Source organism: Cylas formicarius, unplaced genomic scaffold, assembly GCF_029955315.1.
Source record: "Cylas formicarius isolate icCylForm1 unplaced genomic scaffold, icCylForm1.1 PGA_scaffold_7__23_contigs__length_41026272, whole genome shotgun sequence".
Taxonomy (NCBI): Eukaryota; Metazoa; Arthropoda; class Insecta; order Coleoptera; family Brentidae; genus Cylas; species Cylas formicarius.
Genome location: NW_026844352.1, coordinates 33,277,124 through 33,294,743, shown reverse-complemented (window position 1 = coordinate 33,294,743; position 17,620 = coordinate 33,277,124). Strand labels below are relative to the sequence as shown.

Below are 17,620 nucleotides of genomic sequence, written 5' to 3'. Positions count from 1 at the left end.
GTATAATATTGTTTTGACGTGGTTGGGTGACGTCATTACTCGCACAACTTGCTGAAATAAATTGCCGATATGTCTATGCTCTGTGATTTGTTGTTTGAAGTGCACTAAAAAAAATTGTTCTGTGAATATACACGTGCTCAATAAAATAAGAAGATATGATTCAAGGTCATCGTCGACCAAACAGGTATAAATTTGAAAGTAAGATGTTATGAATCATTAATAGGAGTTGGGTAATCCCGTGATTTAAAAGCTATGGTCCGTTAGGGTTTTGACCCATTAAAATTTGCATTTTAATTATTAATACTGCTTGTGATAAAGGACAACCCTGGTGATAAAAATACGTAAATATGTTTACACAAGGCCGCGGTATTTACAAAGTACCGCTAAAACGTAAGGCAAGGTTGAACGGGTCAAATTGATAATGGCGTTAATAACAGACACCGCTCAATTCAAATTTCCGTTGCTGATGTGAAATGGAAGAGGTTCAGCTTATATTGAGAAACTGCGATGCCATTTGCTTTGATGTGGACTCGACTGTCATACGGGATGAGGGTATAGATGAACTAGCCAAATTTGCCGGGAAAGGGTCAGAAGTGGCCAGCATGTAAGTCAAACTTAGTGCTCGAATGACTATAAAACCCAGACATTTTAGTACAGCGAATGCTATGGGCGGTAGTATGACATATCAGGATGCCCTTAGTGTACGCCTCAACATAATCAAACCTTCATTAACAATGGTTAGGGATTTTATAAGGACCTGTCCTCCGACGCTCACCCCCGGAATTAAGTAAATCAGATATTTAACATAATGATAGATCAGTTGTGAGCAACAATATTATTGCAGAAAATTGGTGGATGTGTTGCACACTACCGGTAGGTCCACGTACTTGGTATCGGGAGGTTTTCTAAGTCTAATAACACCCGTGGCCAAGCAACTGCATATTCCTTTGGAAAATGTATACGCAAACAGGCTAAAGTTTTACTTTAATGGCGACTATGCTGGGTTCGACGAAAATCAACCCACTTCCCGTACGGGAGGCAAGGCTGTCGTTGCGCAACACTTAAAAGATACTTACGGTTACAAAAATTTAATATTTATAGGCGATGGTGTTACGGATCTCGAGTCTTCGCCTCCTGCGGACGCTTTTATCGGTAGGTAGCAAGGAGCAAGATACAAGTGTAACTCTTCGTTTTGTTTGACATTGGAATTTTGTTGTTTTTAATTGATTAGCGATTACAACTTCCAGAATTGCAATTGATATAATCTGATTTTAATAATACTTCATGTCTAAGTGGATGCGTTAATCCATTTTTTTAGGTTATGGAGGGAATGTTATTAGACCCGCAGTTCAAACAAAAGCCAAATGGTTCGTGACCGACTTTAACGAGATCTGCGACGTTTTGCTCGCCAATTAGCACCCCTCCTATTATGATTTTAAATAATAAAAGGACAGCATTTAAAATCGGATTATTATTAACATTTACATAAAAAATTTTACAGTCCAACAAATTATATTCTGGTTCACGACAGGCCTTTGATCAACTGCGCCCCTGCCCCCAAATTACTGGCGATTTTCAGCTGGGAGGAGGCGGCGTCTCTCAATGAGAACAAATGGACCATTTCCATCTCGGACCTCGCCAAGGCTATCGCCTTATTAAACAAATCTATGGCGACGATTAGGTTACCCCTGGAAAGAAAAATCCTCGAGATCGCGATCTCTCTTCTCCACCCATTTTCTTTTACCTTTGAACTTCGACGGTGCCCAATGTTTCATAAGCAAACTCGCACTTTTCGTCGATCTTGATCGCTTCCCTCATCAACTGAACCGCGTTCTCTATCTCGCCCTTCCATTGAAGCAATAAGAGACCGCGGTGAACGTAAACTGACGCGTTATTAGGGTCGAGTTTCAACACCTTCTGGTAAAGTTCCTCCGCCTCTTGGTACTCCTGGCGTTCGGTCTGTACCTGCGAAAACACCGCCCTTTACAACCGCGCGCAACAAATAGCGTCGGGCTCACTTGAGCAAACAGAACATATGTCTCGGTACAGTTGGGAAATTTCTGGATCGCTTTGCGAAAATCCTGCATGCTGGCCATGAGGAGACCCATGTCCTGTGATTGCATCGCGTGCCTGTAGTCTGTGTAACATTTTTGCACGGCAGCAATAGGAAAGCCGGGATTTAACTGGACCGCTTTCTGGAAATCGTCTCTTGCCTCTTGCGTTTTCTCCATCAGCAATTTAACTTGACCGCGATGGTGGAACACATCTTAACATGACGCGACGTTTCCGATACATTCATGGAGGGTAAAAATTTTAGAAAAAAAATGGGACCACCCGAAAGAATTCCTTGTAAATATAGAAAATAACACCGAAAACATATTGCCGTCCCTTCTTTATGTTGTGGGTAAATAAAACATAATTTTCTTCAAAAAATAAACTAAGTCTGTGCTAAACGATACATATAAGCTTTTCAACATTTTAGGCTTTAACAGGCTCATTATGCCTCCTTCCTGACAGCGCTGTCTCCTTATTGCAAGTTTAGGGATTGCATATAGACAATGAAAGGGTCGCCTCTGAAATCTTGTTAGGAAAAAATGTCCATGAGTAATTTGATTAAAAAGCTGCAGGGGTTGCAACTTGACCAGGAAAATGAAAAATTATTATTATAAAAAATGCCAATAAATTTGTTGTAACCTAAATTGCCCAAAAATTGCTTTTAAAGAAAACAAAAAATCAATATAATTATTCTAATATTGTATTTTATGCACCACTTACAACTATAAACCTCGTATTTTCCACACATGTCGTGAATACATTCTTGCATACTTGCAATTTTGAAGAAGTTTCATCAATCATCCGGTTGGCTTCTGCAGAGCTTAGCTGAAACTGGCTCGTATTCTACTCTATAGCTGCTTATATGTTTATATATTGTTTGACGGGGGCGGAGGTAAAGGAGTTGCATGAACATTGCCTCGGATGACTAATTCCCATATTGGTGAAAGGTAAAGACCTGAGTCTCGGTTAAAATTGTTTCTTTGCTTACAGATTTCTACAGATTCTCAGATCTTTCGATGGTAGAAGAATTCATTGCATGCAAGAATTTTATCGATTTGATCCTGTTTCACGATTGTGTTCAACAGGTGATGAGTTTATTTGTCGTAGTCTAAAGGCCCTTTCTAGTTGATATTTTTCGTCCTGCCTCTCCATAATCGTGGAGTGGAGGTGTACAGCGGTACTAACGCAGGAGCAATTCAAAAAATTTGTAAATAGTATTACAGCAGCCTATGAAAGTTTCTGTGAATTAGCCATTTAAGTAAAACCTCCCTACACTCAAAATTACGTTTATTAAGTGTCAACGGTTAAGAAAGAAATATATTGCGCTCGAAGAAATTATACCGCCTACTCAAAAATTACCATTTAAAAAACATGGATTTTTACAGAAAATTTAATCTGATAAAAATTTATGTAGGAATAGCATCTTGTCTACCAGGCTTTATAAGTAACCTAGGGGAACTCGTTCCTACATTACAGGCTTTACATTTATTTACTGTCTTTTGACTTCACCCCAGCAAGATTACCTTTTTAAGATAAAAATGGCAACGTCGGATCCAATTCAGTTATAGCTTAGCAAATATTCACTTTCGGCGTTATTTGAAATATTTTTCTTGAAATTTTCGCGACTACTTCGCCTCTTTTTTACCATTTAAAAAGGGTTGACAGCAATGGTCCAATTTTTCAATTTTTTTCTGTGTTAAAGGTAAGGTCACATGATTTGCTTGCTTACCTGATACGTCGGGGCCCAATAGAGCCGCCTCTTCAAAATCTGCCAAACACTCTTCCAATTTTTCAGTCTGCATGTAAATTGATGACCTCTTAATCAAAGAGTTTACTTTTATTTTGATATCGGCTTCGCCGCTTTCTATTATATTGTTTAAATCTTCCAGAGCTTCCTTAAACTGACCTGTGAGGAAATAAAATGATGCCCTTAAAGACAAAGCTTCGATTTTGTAGATTGATTCGGCTTCACTCAAATTGATCTCTTCAGTACAGGCGGGAATGATTTCTGCATAACGCTCGGTTGCGAACGCAAGTTTTGCTTTAAGAAAACCCTTCAGTTCACCTTGACCTAGGGGATCCGTGGTCTCTAACAGTTTCTTATAGACGGGGTCTTCGGAAAAGGAGGAAAAATAAGTTTTAATAAAATTCTTTGAGGGAATCACCGACGTTCTGTGTTTCATAGCTTCCGCGGCGTTTTTTTTTCCCAGTTCTTTGAGTACCCTATCAGCCATTAACAAAGCGCTTTGGTTCGAGAAGTTTTGCAACAGACACACCGAGGTCACGTCATCCAAAGCCTTCTCCCAATCTTTAACCATCTCGTAAGCTTTCGCCCTCCGATATAACGCTTTCTCATATCTGTTGTTCAAAGATATGGCTTTCTCGCAATCGGATATTACAGAACTCCATTTTTTCAACTGCTCATAGGCCGCCGCCCTATTTTGATAATATGTCGCCAGATCTACTTTGAACTCGTCAGGTATAATTTCGATCGCTTTGTTATAAGCCGCGATCGCTTCGTCGTATTTGCCTTTGCGGAACATTTCGTTCCCTTCCGTTTTATACCTTTGTGCCTTTTGGAAGGGCGTCTCTTCCGTTTCCGCGACGAATGATTCAGCCACTTGCAGCGTTTTGTTTTTATTCGAAGATTTAATGTACCAATAAGCCAAACCTACGGCTCCAACCGCGCCTAAACCGAGGGCAATTTGCCATTTTAACGAAGAAAGACCGGTACGTCCGAACGATGACATTTGAGAACAATTTTATCACAAAACGCACGCGGCTAAATGTCGCAGACACAGACGTACGGGCAGATTTCGCACCTCTTTTATTGGTAAACGGGGCTGGACATTGACAAGATAACGAAAAGATAGTAGTCACGGAACGACAGGGCTTAACAATGAGGTTAAGAGCAGGTGTCACTTGACGTGCAGCACGGACCACAAGCCATTGTATATGTAAAGTCCCGTCTAAAAATCGGGTGATGGGTACGAAAATTGTGAGTTTGCGCAACCATTGTAGAATGGTATTTTTCGTACCTTGTCACAAATAATCAATTATTACTTCTGACTACGTTTCTTCTTTCCATTCTACTACTAATTTTTTCAGTTTACATGTATTTTTGATTTTAAGAATGAAAAATTGGTTAATATTACTTTGAGCATTGAAAATTTGATTTTTTTTTTGTTGAGAACTTAGGAATTGTATTTTCTATTTAATTGAAATTTTATTCTATTGTTTTATTGTCTTTATTGTCTTTACTCTATTTTTAAACTATTGTCATAAGTCCTAATATGTACTAAACAAAACTGCAGGATTACCTTTATCAGTGTATTATCCAACATGTGTGGAAAATGGCATTTGAGTCACGAGTATCTTTAATAAACGAGTGACTTTCAAAGTTTGCCAAACGTGTTGCATACTATACTTTTCCTACGACCGTTAGGTTTTGGATACATTTTAGCAAAAAAAAACACGAATACATTCACTGATATGACCGTCAAAAATCACAAACGTCAAAATTCAAGCCGTGCTGTAAAACCTCTGAAAAAATAACCGAAGTGGCTGTAATCCGCGAAACAAGAAACTAGGTTGCAAAGTGATTGTGTATAATTAGGTATTTTACAGAAGGGAGTAAAAAAAGGTATTTATGGATTAAATTAATTAGACAAAAAAGTAAAATATTGGGATACAAACTTTACTTTAACCGCAGAGAATGAATTATTTATATTCTGTGCTGGCCAAAAAGTGTACCGTGCATAGAGAAAGGACAAACGAGATAGAGAAAAATAACGATCTACGTTCTGTGATCTAATTGGGACCTCCAAAATTATTTTAATTTAAAGTAAATCCTTCCTTAAGGTTAGGTAAGATTAGGAAATACGGGCAAGCTTAATCCTAAATAGCGATCATCCGTCACGTTGGTTGGCACAGATTTCATCATGAATCACATAGCACTTTGGATGGAAACGGTATACCAATTTATTATAATTTGCGATTTTAATTTACCCTTGACACACTCACATCCGAGTTTTAATAATCGAAAAGGTACCTGTCTCCCCCGATCCTCCAGCTCCCATAGTTTTCACGCTTGTTTTTGCATCAGTGTAGCATTCTAGAAGGATCCTTGGAATCTTTGGTGGTAAATTTATAAATTACCCTAAAATTAACGTATTTTGGATTACCAAATCTAGAACCCTGGTAATAGGAACCGCAACATTTAAATGTGAAGGTTAAATTGTACCGCTGCCTAATAATACAGAAAATTAGCAGAAAAGTCTATATAACAATGATGTAATTTCTCTATAACACAATATCTATTTTTAGAATTAACACATAGCTAAACTCATAGATAAACAATTTGTTTAAATTGTGTGTGAATTTCAGATTGTAGTGCCCTACACGAAATTTTTAATTCCTGTGTAATTACCCGAATTACAACTGAAAATGGTAAATATGGCCTCATAATGATTATTTTCAACATTTTTTGATAAAAAATAGGAAATGTGTTCAAGTATTAATCCTCATTTCATTGGTATTGTTTTATAAGTTTAAGTAGGTATACATATTTTACATAATAGGTTTTTCTTTCTTTCACAAGCTTTGTAATCAAACTAATACTTTGCTTTGAATGATTTTGACACAATTTTTGATAAATTGGCAAACTCAATTGTGTGTTATTCCTCGTTTTGTGAAACGCAGATGCCTTTCGGTCATGGACAACCTAAGCGAAGATGATGACTACTTCGACACAATATCTGTCACTTCCGGATCTAGTAGGAAACGTCTTAGTAACAACAACCAATACATAGCTCTGTCTCGCAACACCGTGTACCACTCCGCATTTGACTTGGGGGACGGAACCATGGAAATGACCGAGTTCAGTGATGGAGTGAACAAGGTCTCGCAGAGTAAAAATATTAGAACTTATTCCCAGTGGAGAGATAGGGTATTTTTGTTATTATCAGTTTTTTTATGGTTCGCCAAAACTTTCATGCATGAGAAGGGTAGCAGATTTTAACACCACGTTGAGTCGCCGCGGTGCACTCAGGAAGTGGGAATACTGTCCAATTTTTCTAACTAATTAAGAATGGTAGACTGGTAACTAATGCTTAGAACCTTGTTAAGTAATTCTTTGAATTTGAAACTTAAATTCTCGTCTACATTTTTTGAGAGTTTGCAGAAATTAAGGTTATGCAGTTAACCTACCGCAAAATTTGGTTATATTCTACATCGAATTATTGCACTCACTCGTACAGGATTTAACGCGATGTACTTTACTCGGCTAATAACCACTACGGAAATAATTACTTGTCCTTACTTTCTTAACAATTGATGTTTTTTAGAGGTGGCGATGCTTTTCGGGTTCGGACTTGGTCGTCGATTTCGTCATGGCCTACTGCGATCAAGGCCGCGACGACCACGCGACCAAACGCAAAATATTCGAACGCAATCTAGAAAAAACTGGCCTGATCCTAGAGCGGGAGGAGAACCAGAGGATACATTTCGTAAAAATCAACGTGCCACACGAATTGCTCTGCCAGTACGCCGAAATTTTAAAGCTCAGATTACCAATCAAAGACGTAAGTAGTTCCTCACGTTTCGCAATCATTCGCCCACTGACATTCCACCGTACCATGTGATTAGCATTTGCGCTAGTTGCCAAAAAAAAAAAAAACTAATTGGATATCCACCCATTTTCACAACACTCAAGCTTTCTGTGGGAATTGAACCCACAAACTCCTGCAAGTTCACTTGGCAGATCTCACGCCGTGCCAACCGACCCTTCCTGGGTCGAATGTTAGAATCTTGTTGTGGAGATCACAAAAAAGCAAATAAATAAAGATCTGAAAAGGAAATCTCGTGGTGACATAACACATTATAAGTAGAAGTTTTTATTTTTTGTAGTTTACCAGATAAAATAAGTTTAATATATTGTTTATATGCACGTTATCGGAAGTGTACAAAGCCATCAATGTGCGCAATTGCGTATTCTGCAAACCGAACAATCTATCGCAAAATCACTAGTATTCAAGCAAACTGCAAATTGATTATACTATTTTAGGCAATCTGCAAACTGTCTGATGCGTTAGACCATCTGAGGATTAAATGTGTTTATTTTTCACGTTGACTAGACAATCTCATGATAAATAAGAAGACGTTTTTTCACATATGTTTCCTAACTCTAAACAAAATTTTCAATCGGTTAGCACACAAATAATGTAAAATGGGCTTAACAAAAACGTTAAAAGGGACCTAGTCTAAAATGTACATAGGAACTCTTTAATCGGTAGTATTTTGTGAAGGCATTAACAGTGTGACTGCAATCCATTGTTGCCAAGTTGTACCTTTACCTGTCTCCATCATTCTGTCAACTTGACTGAACGTTAGAATAACAGAATACCTAGATATTTCGCACATTGCTGGTAATACAATCCCTCTGAGAGACATAACTGGGTAATTTTTTATCTTATCCAAAAATGTCAGAATTTAGTAGAAAACCTGACATAGTGAATAATTCATGTCTTCATGAGGATATTAATAAATGTAATATTAGTTTTCCTCTAATAATCTTCAAACAACCTCTGCGGGATAGTTGTTATTACTTTGTTACCTGAAAACAAAAATTACATCAAATAGCTATATTTAAAGGGAATGCCTTACAGCACGACGAGCCTCTCCCCAAAGACAATTTCTTGCAGTCCGGATTACATCGCCTCTTAAAGAATTGTGGGGTCACTTTGGACGAGCATAAGTTTCCATTGAAAAAGTACCAGTTGACCGCTGAGTTCAGCAAGGACAAACCCTACTTGTAGGTATTGTCGTCGCCTCGAACAAAAAAGAGAGGTTAGGACGTGCGTCCTCCTCCTTTCTCGCGAACCTCTTTTGCTCTAAACGATATGTCGCGTTCCTCTAGATTCGACATGGAGGCCCCCCAATTTTTCAATTCTTCCGTGCGTATCACAGTGATCTCCTATATTTTGGAACGAGAAAAGTTCGGAAGCGAGGACCAAGATAAGGGCATCAGACGGCTCGTGTCCGAAGGCGTTTACAAGGGTGCCTATCCTCTACACGACGTACGTAACCAAATTTCCAACTAATCAAACCTACAGCCCTGCATTTCAAGGGCGACTATTCGGAACCCGGCTCCTGTCGTAACCTACTCTTTAAAGAATGGGCCCAGGTGTCCAAGTGGATCAAATACCAACCCATAGACGAAATCAAAGATTACTTCGGCGTGAAGTTCGCTCTATATTTCACTTGGCTTGGGTTTTATACCCACATGCTTATTCCCGCTTCAGTGGTGGGGGTGTTGTGTCTGATTCATGCTTGGACCACTCTCGACGACAGCACCACCGTAGCGGACATTTGCAACTTGGACATTACAATGTGTCCATTATGCGACAAGTACTGCGACTACTGGAAGTTGAGCGAGAGTTGTACCTATTCGAAAATTCAGCATTTCGTCGACAACCCGGCCACCATATTCTTCGCCGTTTTTATGTCTGTGTGGGGCGCCATCTATCTCGAGTTATGGAAAAGGTGAGGCGTTTGTTCTCGGTTGAAATTTATAGCTATAATGAGGGAAGTCTATAATTTGGCAAAGTTAAGCAATTTATACATGTATTTTTTGATCTAAATATTGCCAAATTGCAAGAAATCTTGGAGCTAAGTGCGCGCAAAGCGTTTGTTTTCGTAAAGTTATAGGTTCAATCTCTATGTTAAATGTAAATAAATTCGAAATCACGAAAGATTACTCTTAAACGTCTAAATATAACTGTTCAGAATTAACCAAAATTAAAATTAAAATTTTAAAGCCCGTCTGCGAAAGACTTTCTTCAGGCGCATGGAAACTTTATACAATTTGGCAATGAAATATCAATGTGACAGTACCCAATCAGGACTTTTAAAGGCACGTTTACAAGATTTCCTCTGTTTTTGTTCCTCGTTCGAATCCCTTCATTTAGATATTGTTTCTATGACAAACGATGAAACACAAAATTTGACAAAGTCTGACGATATGCGATACTCTCTGAGTAAGATCGCGTGAGAACTCCTTCGTCCTATCAATGTGTGCGCCAAGAATGGCCAAAAGAGTGAAAGCTCCTTTCTCAATCAAAGTCTTGTTGAATAATTATTCTGTTGCCTATAATATTTTGTATTTTAGCCACAGATTATTGACTTGCGATCCATAATGCTTCTGCTTCTAAACTCCGAAAATTAATTACATTTTCCCAAAACATGGATTTACTCAATTCAATTTAATGTTCCCTCCATTTTGAAATAGAATGTAGTGATAGAACAATTTCAAAATATATATAATTTAACCAAATGTTTAAACCGTACCGTCGAGCCCTGGAAAAGTGTTTTACTTAACGAAACACGAGCCAAACCCTCGCCTAAACTTACAGAACATATCTGAAGGGGTTACAAATCAAAAGCACTATCTGTAAAATCACCATCTCCAACCTCCATTACTTGACAACAATGTTTGTTCTGCCAATCAGGGTCACATTAAATGTAATAAATCTGCCGAGGCTGATGTGACAGCAAGGCATTTATTTGTAAAACAGCACCAGATGTATTTCAACGGCTTCTCGAAACGGCATGATATATAAGGTTGAACTGTTTCAAAATGTTGTAATGCAACATGATTATGAAAAAAATGCGTATGTCAAAGTAGCTTGCAATTAAAATTAAATTAAAGGCGTTTTGGTGCAAATAAAACAACCCTTTCTTACATGAAATCTTCGGCGGAGCATCTGTTCATCAGATGGCACTTCAATTCCCCCTCCGCGCCCCATTTTGAAAGTTTGTGGAAGTCAGGTGTAAAGTCCTTAAAGTCCCACATAATTAGACAGCAGATTTTGTCTTTTAAGGAGATTTCCACTGTATTAGCTCTATCCGAGGCTGCTCTAATCTCCCATCCCCTCTATGAAATGAGTTCCGATTCAAACGATCCCGAGTCTCTCACCCTAAGTTATTTTCTTATCCTTGAAGCACTGACCCCATCCCTCCAGATCAACGGTTGGACGATGTTCCTGTCAGCCGATTGATGCGGTGGTGATTGATCGACCAAATCTTCTTAGAAAAGGTGGTCTCTAGAATATCTCAACACGTTACAACATCGCAATAAATGGAATTTGTCCGACGCTTCCCCCAGAGTAGGTTCGCTGGTTGCTGTCAAAGATAGCAATCAACCTCCTCTCCGATCGTATCATGAAAATCTATTCCAGTCCCGATAGTATCCCGAGGGTAGTTCAGGTTAAAAGGGCTCCTTGATCGACCGTTAGTTAAAATTTTGCTCCCTCAATACAATACTCAATAGGTTTTGCCCAACAAATGAAACTGATTTTACGTGTGTAAGTGTCCAATACATTTTTGAAAGAATTATTTCGGATGCCAATTTTTATTGTTGTTTTGAATTTGTACTTTTGTATAAATTGACGAAAATTAAAATTAAAATTTTGAACAGCGCCTGCGCTTACCTGCTCCTTTTATGCCCGTCGAGCGCGCTTGTTAATTTCCTCCCCACCCCCTAGGAACTGAAAAGTTCCTTGGTGCATGCGCAGCGCGCAAAGGTGGTTCTTGCCTTTTTCCAAATTTCCTAGTCGTGACCAGTCACGCGAAAACCACCAAAAGCGTCGTTTATTTGTTTCCTTATTTGGCTTTGTGTTCACGCTTTGCCATTTTTACAATTCTGAGCTTTATACCAGGTCCTTCGAAAAAGCACATTAAACTATTTTTTTTATTTTAACTTTGCAAGTCTTGTAATTTCAGATGAAAGTTTCGCCTTCCAAATATATGATTATAAAAAGTGCCAATGGAGAATTTGTTTAAAAAACTGTAGGTATTGCAAAATATAACCAAGAGAATAACTATTATAAAACAAGTCAATAAACAATTAGTTAAAAAAAAACTGTATTTCAATATGTAACCTAAATTAGTCTTAAATTTAAGAGAATAACACAGAAATTGATTTTATGAATATATGGATTGTATTCAGCACTTCAAAGCAACAGTCTCATTTCTAGTAGTGGGATTATTCACCCTTATATGTATCGTAAAAACATTTTTGCATAAAGATTAGCTACTTGGCGCTAGCAAACACTAAAAAGTATGGTTCATTGTATCAAATTTTAAATAACCCTTAAAAACAAAATTTCGCCAAAATAATCAAACTCATTTTGTTCGAACAAATTGCATAAAAAATTGCCATCATTTTTAACAGCAACTGTTCAATCAATTGCATCGTGTATTCCGGGCTTTAGCTTTGTATCTATTTCAGATACAGCGCCGAAGTTACTCACCGGTGGGGCCTGACCGGTTTCGATCTGCAGGCGGAGCCGCCCAGACCAGAGTACTTCTTGCGATTATCAAACGCAAAGCGACGCAAACTGAATGTAGTGACGCAGCTCCAGGAACCGGTGGTACCGTTTTGGCGAGTCAAACTACCCTCCATCATACTCAGTTTCACGGTCGCCCTCTTTTGGGTTTTCATTGCTCTCGGCGTGGTCGTCGGCGTGGTCATATACAGAATGTCTTTACTCACGTCCGACACTTTGTACAACGACCGGTCTAGCTTCCGGATATACGTGGTACCAGTGACGGCGGGCGTGATCAATCTCGTGTGCATTGTAGTTTTAAATATGGCGTACGACAGGCTGGCGGTATGGCTGACAGAGATGGAGCTCCAACGGACACAGACCGAGTTCGATGACAGTTTGGCACTGAAAATTTACATGTTTCAGTTTGTCAATTATTATTCGTCTATTTTTTATATCGCGTTTTTCAAGGGCAAATTTGTGGGATACCCATCCAAGTACAACAAAGTTTTCGGATACCGTCAGGAGGAGGTGAGCGAGAGGGGCGGGCCTATCTCAGTTCGTTCGTTGAAAAAACGTTAATATAAGCTGCAAGGTTACGTCATTCATTTGATATTTCATTGTTATTATTATTTGAATCTGACTGTTGGATGCGTATTTGATACACTGTGTTATTTTTAATTCGTCTTCATTCTACTTAAAAATTGTGCTTAAATATACAACACAATTTCCATAAATAATTTTATTACGATTTTGTTCAATTAATATTTTTTGAAAGAGTTTTTTGATATTTCTACTTATAATAATGGTAAAACGTTTTTTTTTATTGCTAATGCAATAATACATTTGTCTGTTTTGTAAATCACAATATTATAAAACAAGACTGACGAGGTTTTTCGTGAAAAATTTAGTCGGTAGGAAGCCACTTTCTATGAAAAATCTAATATCTCTTAAATTGCATCGTTTAGAAGATACAGTGTGTAAAATGACTAAGAATTTTTTAAAATCACAATTTCAATATTAGTCTACATTTTTTTTTGTTGAATTTGGAATACCTTTTAAACATCAAATGGGATTACCACGTGAGTTTCTTGTCCCACGGATCCGAGCCCATTCCAAGATTTTACCACGGGTCTGGGAGCAATCGGATTTTTTCGAAGATTTTACCGCATCGCTTAAATTTTGACGTTTGTCAGTTTTGACGGTCATGTTAGTGAAGTGTTGTTTTGCAAAAATTCACTTAAAAACTAACGGTCGTGAAAAAAGTATATATATCACTCGTTTATTAAACACTCGTTTTGCTCGTGCCAAATAGACTCGTGACTCAAATGCCGTTTTACCGCATTTGTTGCATAATATACCATTTTTATTTGAAATTCTCGCGTTAGTAATTGTCGAAATATAGACATATACAAAAATGTAATTTATTTTAATGATCTGTTATTTCAATTATTCAATTTTATTAAATTAAAAAATTAAAAATTTTATGTATAAAATACATAAAATAAAATACAAAATAACCAAAACTGTAGGCGTTCCCTTTTGTTATTTACGTTTTGAAATAATTTAAATGTTGTATCGACAACCGTGTCAATGTGGTTCCAGTGCAACCCTGGCGGCTGCCTCATGGAGCTAACTATGCAACTTGCTATCATAATGATCGGCAAGCAGGCGGTCAACACGATATTGGAGATGATAATTCCTCTCCTTTTCAAAATGTACCAGACGTTCGTCGTGACCACAGGCATCGAGCGTGCTGAAAAAGAAGAAGAGCTGATAGTGAGCTGCAACCAATGGACCGAGGATTACAAACTGTCTGAATTAGAATCTCAAAGTTTGTTTGCCGAATATTTGGAAATGGGTGAGTCGACTTTTTGAATTCCAATAATTTTTGCTATTTACGGAACTTCTGGATTTCTCCAGCGTCGGTTGTTGTTGAATTGAACTTGCTGTTAACTTCTTCAGACCTTAGCTGAAACTGGCTCGCATTCTACTCTGTACTTGTTTATATTGTTTGAAGGGGGCGGAGCTAAATGAAGGGCGTAAATAAAAAACAGAATGACCCAAACAAATCTGATCCTTTAATGCATTGTTACATCATCATCCGACGCTAAAATCATCGGTTATTAACTCTATTGTTTACCGAGCCGTAAGTCTATCTCAGCACGAGTCACTGAACCTAAAATCAAAACACTTTACTTCTGCTCTTCTCTCTAAAAACTTCCACATTAGCGATTTAAGACAATGAAAACATTGAAAACATGCCTGAGCACATATCAAGAGTTCTTAAAAAATGTAACATCAAAACCAGATTTACCACTTGTCCAAGCATCTCAAAGACAAAATTCCGTTTGAGATACCTGGAGTTTACGGCATTCCGTGCATATGCGGCAATAAAATAGATTTTTAGAGACCGGACGAAAAATATCAACTATACTCCAAGAACATGAAGGAGCCTTAAGACTAAGACAAATAAACTCATCATCATTTGCGGAACGTAGTCACGAAACCGGACATAAAATTTTATTGAATAAAACTAGAGTTCTTGCATATAATTAATTTTTCTACTAATGAAAAATCTGATAATCCACAGAAATCTATAAGCAACCAAACAATCATAACCGCGACTCAGGTCTTTACCTGCCACCAATATGGGAATCAGCCATCCGAGGCAATGTTCTCCTCCCCCCTCAAACAGGTGCGCGAGCCAGTTTCAGTCAAGGTCTGAAGAAGCCAACAGGATGGTTGGCGAAACGTTAGCTAGTTCGAATCAACAAAAATTGACTCAGGAGGAATCCAAAAGTTTTTTTAAAGAGTATTACAGTAGCCTGTGGAGGTTTCTTTAAAAAATCTAATAATTTTTTTTACTGGAAATTTGAGCGCTTCTTACATGCAGTAATCCGTAATGCAAAACGTATTTTTAAATATAGTGTTCAGAATTATTTTAATTTTACTTAGTTTAATTTTTTAACATTTTGAATCTTTATCTTCTAAAAGCTAGAAAAATAAGAATTAAAAGTTCCTTCATTAAAAACAAATATTTTTTATTAAAATCACATTTTTTAGTTTTTACTATCGGAAAATTATTAATTATTTTATGATGTAATGTATTTTATCATTGTTATTCAAAATCCAGTCCCGATAAAAAAAATCCAGAGTTATTGTAGTACTTAATTTCATTATAATATAATTTTTAAAATTTTTAATTTCATTATCTAAGTAGGTTAACAAAATTATTGTACAAAAATAAGTATAGGTGAAAATACATACTATTTATATTTTTCCCAAAAATTTGGATTACGTTTTTCACAAGGCGCTACCCAGCACGCATTTTTAAATTATTTTTAACATTAGTTCAACTAATATTGCAAGTCTTTATCGAATAATGCATTTTAAATAGTGTAATGCATTTATTATCAAAAAACCAATTGCTGTAAAAAATGTTTTTTTGTAATAAAAGTATATGACGTTTTTTAACTTTGATTTGTTTTATTAATTTTTGTTTTACGTTTTGATAAGTTCAAAGTAATTTTTTTATCACGCTACCGAAATTCTCTCAGTGTTGCAGTACGGTTTCGTCACGATTTTCGTGGCGGCTTTTCCGCTCGCGCCCCTTTTCGCCCTTATCAATAACGTTCTGGAGATGCGTCTCGACGCAAAAAAGTTCATCAAATACTACCGCCGTCCGGTACCGCAGCGCGTGCGTAACATCGGCGTATGGTACCCGATCCTCGCCATCGTTGGCCGCATCGCTGTGGTCTCCAACGCCCTCATCATCGCGTTCTCCTCCCACTTCATCCCGAAACTCGTCTATGCTCTCAAGGTCAATCCGACGGCGCGCAACGATGCCGGTTTTCTGGACTTTAGTCTCGCGTACTTCAACACGTCCGATTTTAAGACTGGTACCGCCCCCGAGACAACGTCATACAACGTGTCAGTGTGTCGATACGCTGAGTACAGGAACCCGCCCGATCACGAGTACAAGTACAAGAGGCCTCTTATCTACTGGCACATACTGGCTGCCCGATTAGCTTTCATCGTAGTCTACCAAAATCTTGTCGGTTTTGTAATGACCGTTGTCGAATGGACCATACCCGACGTCAGCAGGAAATTGAACGACCGCATCAAGAGGGAAGCGTACAAAGTGAACGAGATTATAATCAAGAACGAGACGGAGAGGGCGAGACAAAGGGCGAAGAAAAGTGAGTTTATTGATTAGACTTCACTCACTACTTTTATATACTAATTCTTTAGTTAGTAGGAGTTAGGGAGCTGTAATTCTTGGATTAATTAGGTACCTGTAATTTGGTACATGGAGTACATTTCACAAAACTTCTGGATTGGAAATTGCTGACTTTTCGGCAATCATCCTGTTTGCTTCTTCAGAGCTTGACTGAAACCGGCTCGTATTTTACTCTGTACCTGCTTATATATTGTTTGAGGGGGGCGGAGTTAAATGAGGGGCATGGCATAATAGATTTCTATAGACTCTCGGATTTTTCGTTGGTAGAAGAACTGATTACATGCATGATTGGCGAAACGTCAGCAATTTCGACTCGGAAAAAACCGACACAGGAGGAATCCAGAAGTTTTGTAAGAAGTATTATAGTAGCCTATGGAAGAAAAAAAAACAAATTATACGGTTTTGATGTTTCACAAAGCATCAATGAGATAGATCTTGTTTATTTTAACAAATAATGTAAAAAGTTATTTAAACCTATTTACATACGAAATATTGTTTTTTTATAGCTCGACGAAGAGATTCGTTACTTTCTGGGAACGCGTCGATCTACCACGACGCCCAAAGCGACGCTGGTGATCCGAGAAGTAACAGATCGACCATCTACTACGACTCCGGAAACAGTTAGCGAAGAAGACTGCCGCGTTGTAGATAGACACTTCAGGGACATTATTTTTCTGGGGCCTTAGCCTTGCCTTGCATCCTCCAGCGGCGTACAGTCTCAACGCTTCCTAGGATTTTATTTAATACTCGGAATTTACATTCGAATCACTTATTTATTTAAATTTTATGTTTTGCTAATTTTACTTAATTCTCGATTAAAACTTAACTGTTTCATAATTAAAAGACGTTCAGGTGTAATTTAGTATGACACATAACTTATTTCCATTTTACTCCCGTAATGTGATCTTTCTGTTATTTTTCTAAGGAAAATATTCAAATATTAATAATAACAGGTAAATTTTAACGCGCAATTTATCTATGAATTTTTGTTATTAAA

General features: G+C 37.7%; 3 protein-coding genes across 9 annotated transcripts; 2 read left to right on the top strand and 1 right to left on the bottom strand.

The window, feature by feature from the left end:
* Nucleotides 1–165: 165 nt before the first annotated feature.
* On the top strand, nucleotides 166–1,476 carry LOC132705637 (phosphoserine phosphatase). Its single transcript, XM_060676367.1, has 4 exons — nucleotides 166–604; nucleotides 653–787; nucleotides 845–1,152; nucleotides 1,319–1,476. Exons 1-4 carry the CDS (start codon nucleotides 474–476, stop codon nucleotides 1,414–1,416), a joined length of 672 nt encoding a protein of 223 aa, XP_060532350.1. The 5' UTR covers nucleotides 166–473; the 3' UTR covers nucleotides 1,417–1,476.
* On the bottom strand, nucleotides 1,454–4,989 carry LOC132705636 (mitochondrial import receptor subunit TOM70). Its single transcript, XM_060676366.1, has 4 exons — nucleotides 3,785–4,989; nucleotides 2,019–2,266; nucleotides 1,745–1,965; nucleotides 1,454–1,688 (listed from the first exon to the last, which is right to left on the bottom strand). Exons 1-4 carry the CDS (start codon nucleotides 4,803–4,805, stop codon nucleotides 1,523–1,525), a joined length of 1,656 nt encoding a protein of 551 aa, XP_060532349.1. The 5' UTR covers nucleotides 4,806–4,989; the 3' UTR covers nucleotides 1,454–1,522.
* Nucleotides 4,990–5,797: 808 nt separating this feature from the next.
* On the top strand, nucleotides 5,798–17,594 carry LOC132705634 (anoctamin-1-like). Of its 7 annotated transcripts, none has more exons than XM_060676361.1 (10): nucleotides 5,798–5,921; nucleotides 6,757–7,003; nucleotides 7,401–7,637; nucleotides 8,721–8,866; nucleotides 8,972–9,131; nucleotides 9,182–9,597; nucleotides 12,344–12,911; nucleotides 13,986–14,241; nucleotides 15,941–16,582; nucleotides 17,130–17,594. In XM_060676361.1, exons 2-10 carry the CDS (start codon nucleotides 6,770–6,772, stop codon nucleotides 17,246–17,248), a joined length of 2,778 nt encoding a protein of 925 aa, XP_060532344.1. In that variant the 5' UTR covers nucleotides 5,798–5,921; nucleotides 6,757–6,769; the 3' UTR covers nucleotides 17,249–17,594. The 7 variants fall into 7 exon arrangements, with proteins under 7 accessions (XP_060532344.1, XP_060532346.1, XP_060532345.1 ...); XM_060676363.1 differs by having other exon boundaries at nucleotides 5,809–5,899; XM_060676362.1 differs by having other exon boundaries at nucleotides 5,811–5,916.
* The last annotated feature ends 26 nt before the right edge of the window (nucleotides 17,595–17,620 follow it).

What these genes read in the sequence shown, in the direction of transcription:
- LOC132705636 (XM_060676366.1), bottom strand. Translation starts at nt 4,805, where the DNA reads ATGTCATCGTTCGGACGTACCGGTCTTTCTTCGTTAAAATGGCAAATT. An exon ending in CATATGTTCTGTTTGCTCAA is followed by an intron (nt 1,966 to 2,018) that starts GTGAGCCCGACG and finishes GTGTTTTCGCAG; the next exon opens with GTACAGACCGAACGCCAGGA. An exon ending in GGCACCGTCGAAGTTCAAAG is followed by an intron (nt 1,689 to 1,744) that starts GTAAAAGAAAAT and finishes TTTTCTTTCCAG; the next exon opens with GGGTAACCTAATCGTCGCCA.
- LOC132705634 (XM_060676361.1), top strand. Translation starts at nt 6,770, where the DNA reads ATGGACAACCTAAGCGAAGATGATGACTACTTCGACACAATATCTGTC. An exon ending in TCGGATACCGTCAGGAGGAG is followed by an intron (nt 12,912 to 13,985) that starts GTGAGCGAGAGG and finishes ATGTGGTTCCAG; the next exon opens with TGCAACCCTGGCGGCTGCCT. An exon ending in GAGACAAAGGGCGAAGAAAA is followed by an intron (nt 16,583 to 17,129) that starts GTGAGTTTATTG and finishes GTTTTTTTATAG; the next exon opens with CTCGACGAAGAGATTCGTTA.
- LOC132705637 (XM_060676367.1), top strand. Translation starts at nt 474, where the DNA reads ATGGAAGAGGTTCAGCTTATATTGAGAAACTGCGATGCCATTTGCTTT. An exon ending in GGGTCAGAAGTGGCCAGCAT is followed by an intron (nt 605 to 652) that starts GTAAGTCAAACT and finishes CAGACATTTTAG; the next exon opens with TACAGCGAATGCTATGGGCG. An exon ending in TCCTGCGGACGCTTTTATCG is followed by an intron (nt 1,153 to 1,318) that starts GTAGGTAGCAAG and finishes CCATTTTTTTAG; the next exon opens with GTTATGGAGGGAATGTTATT.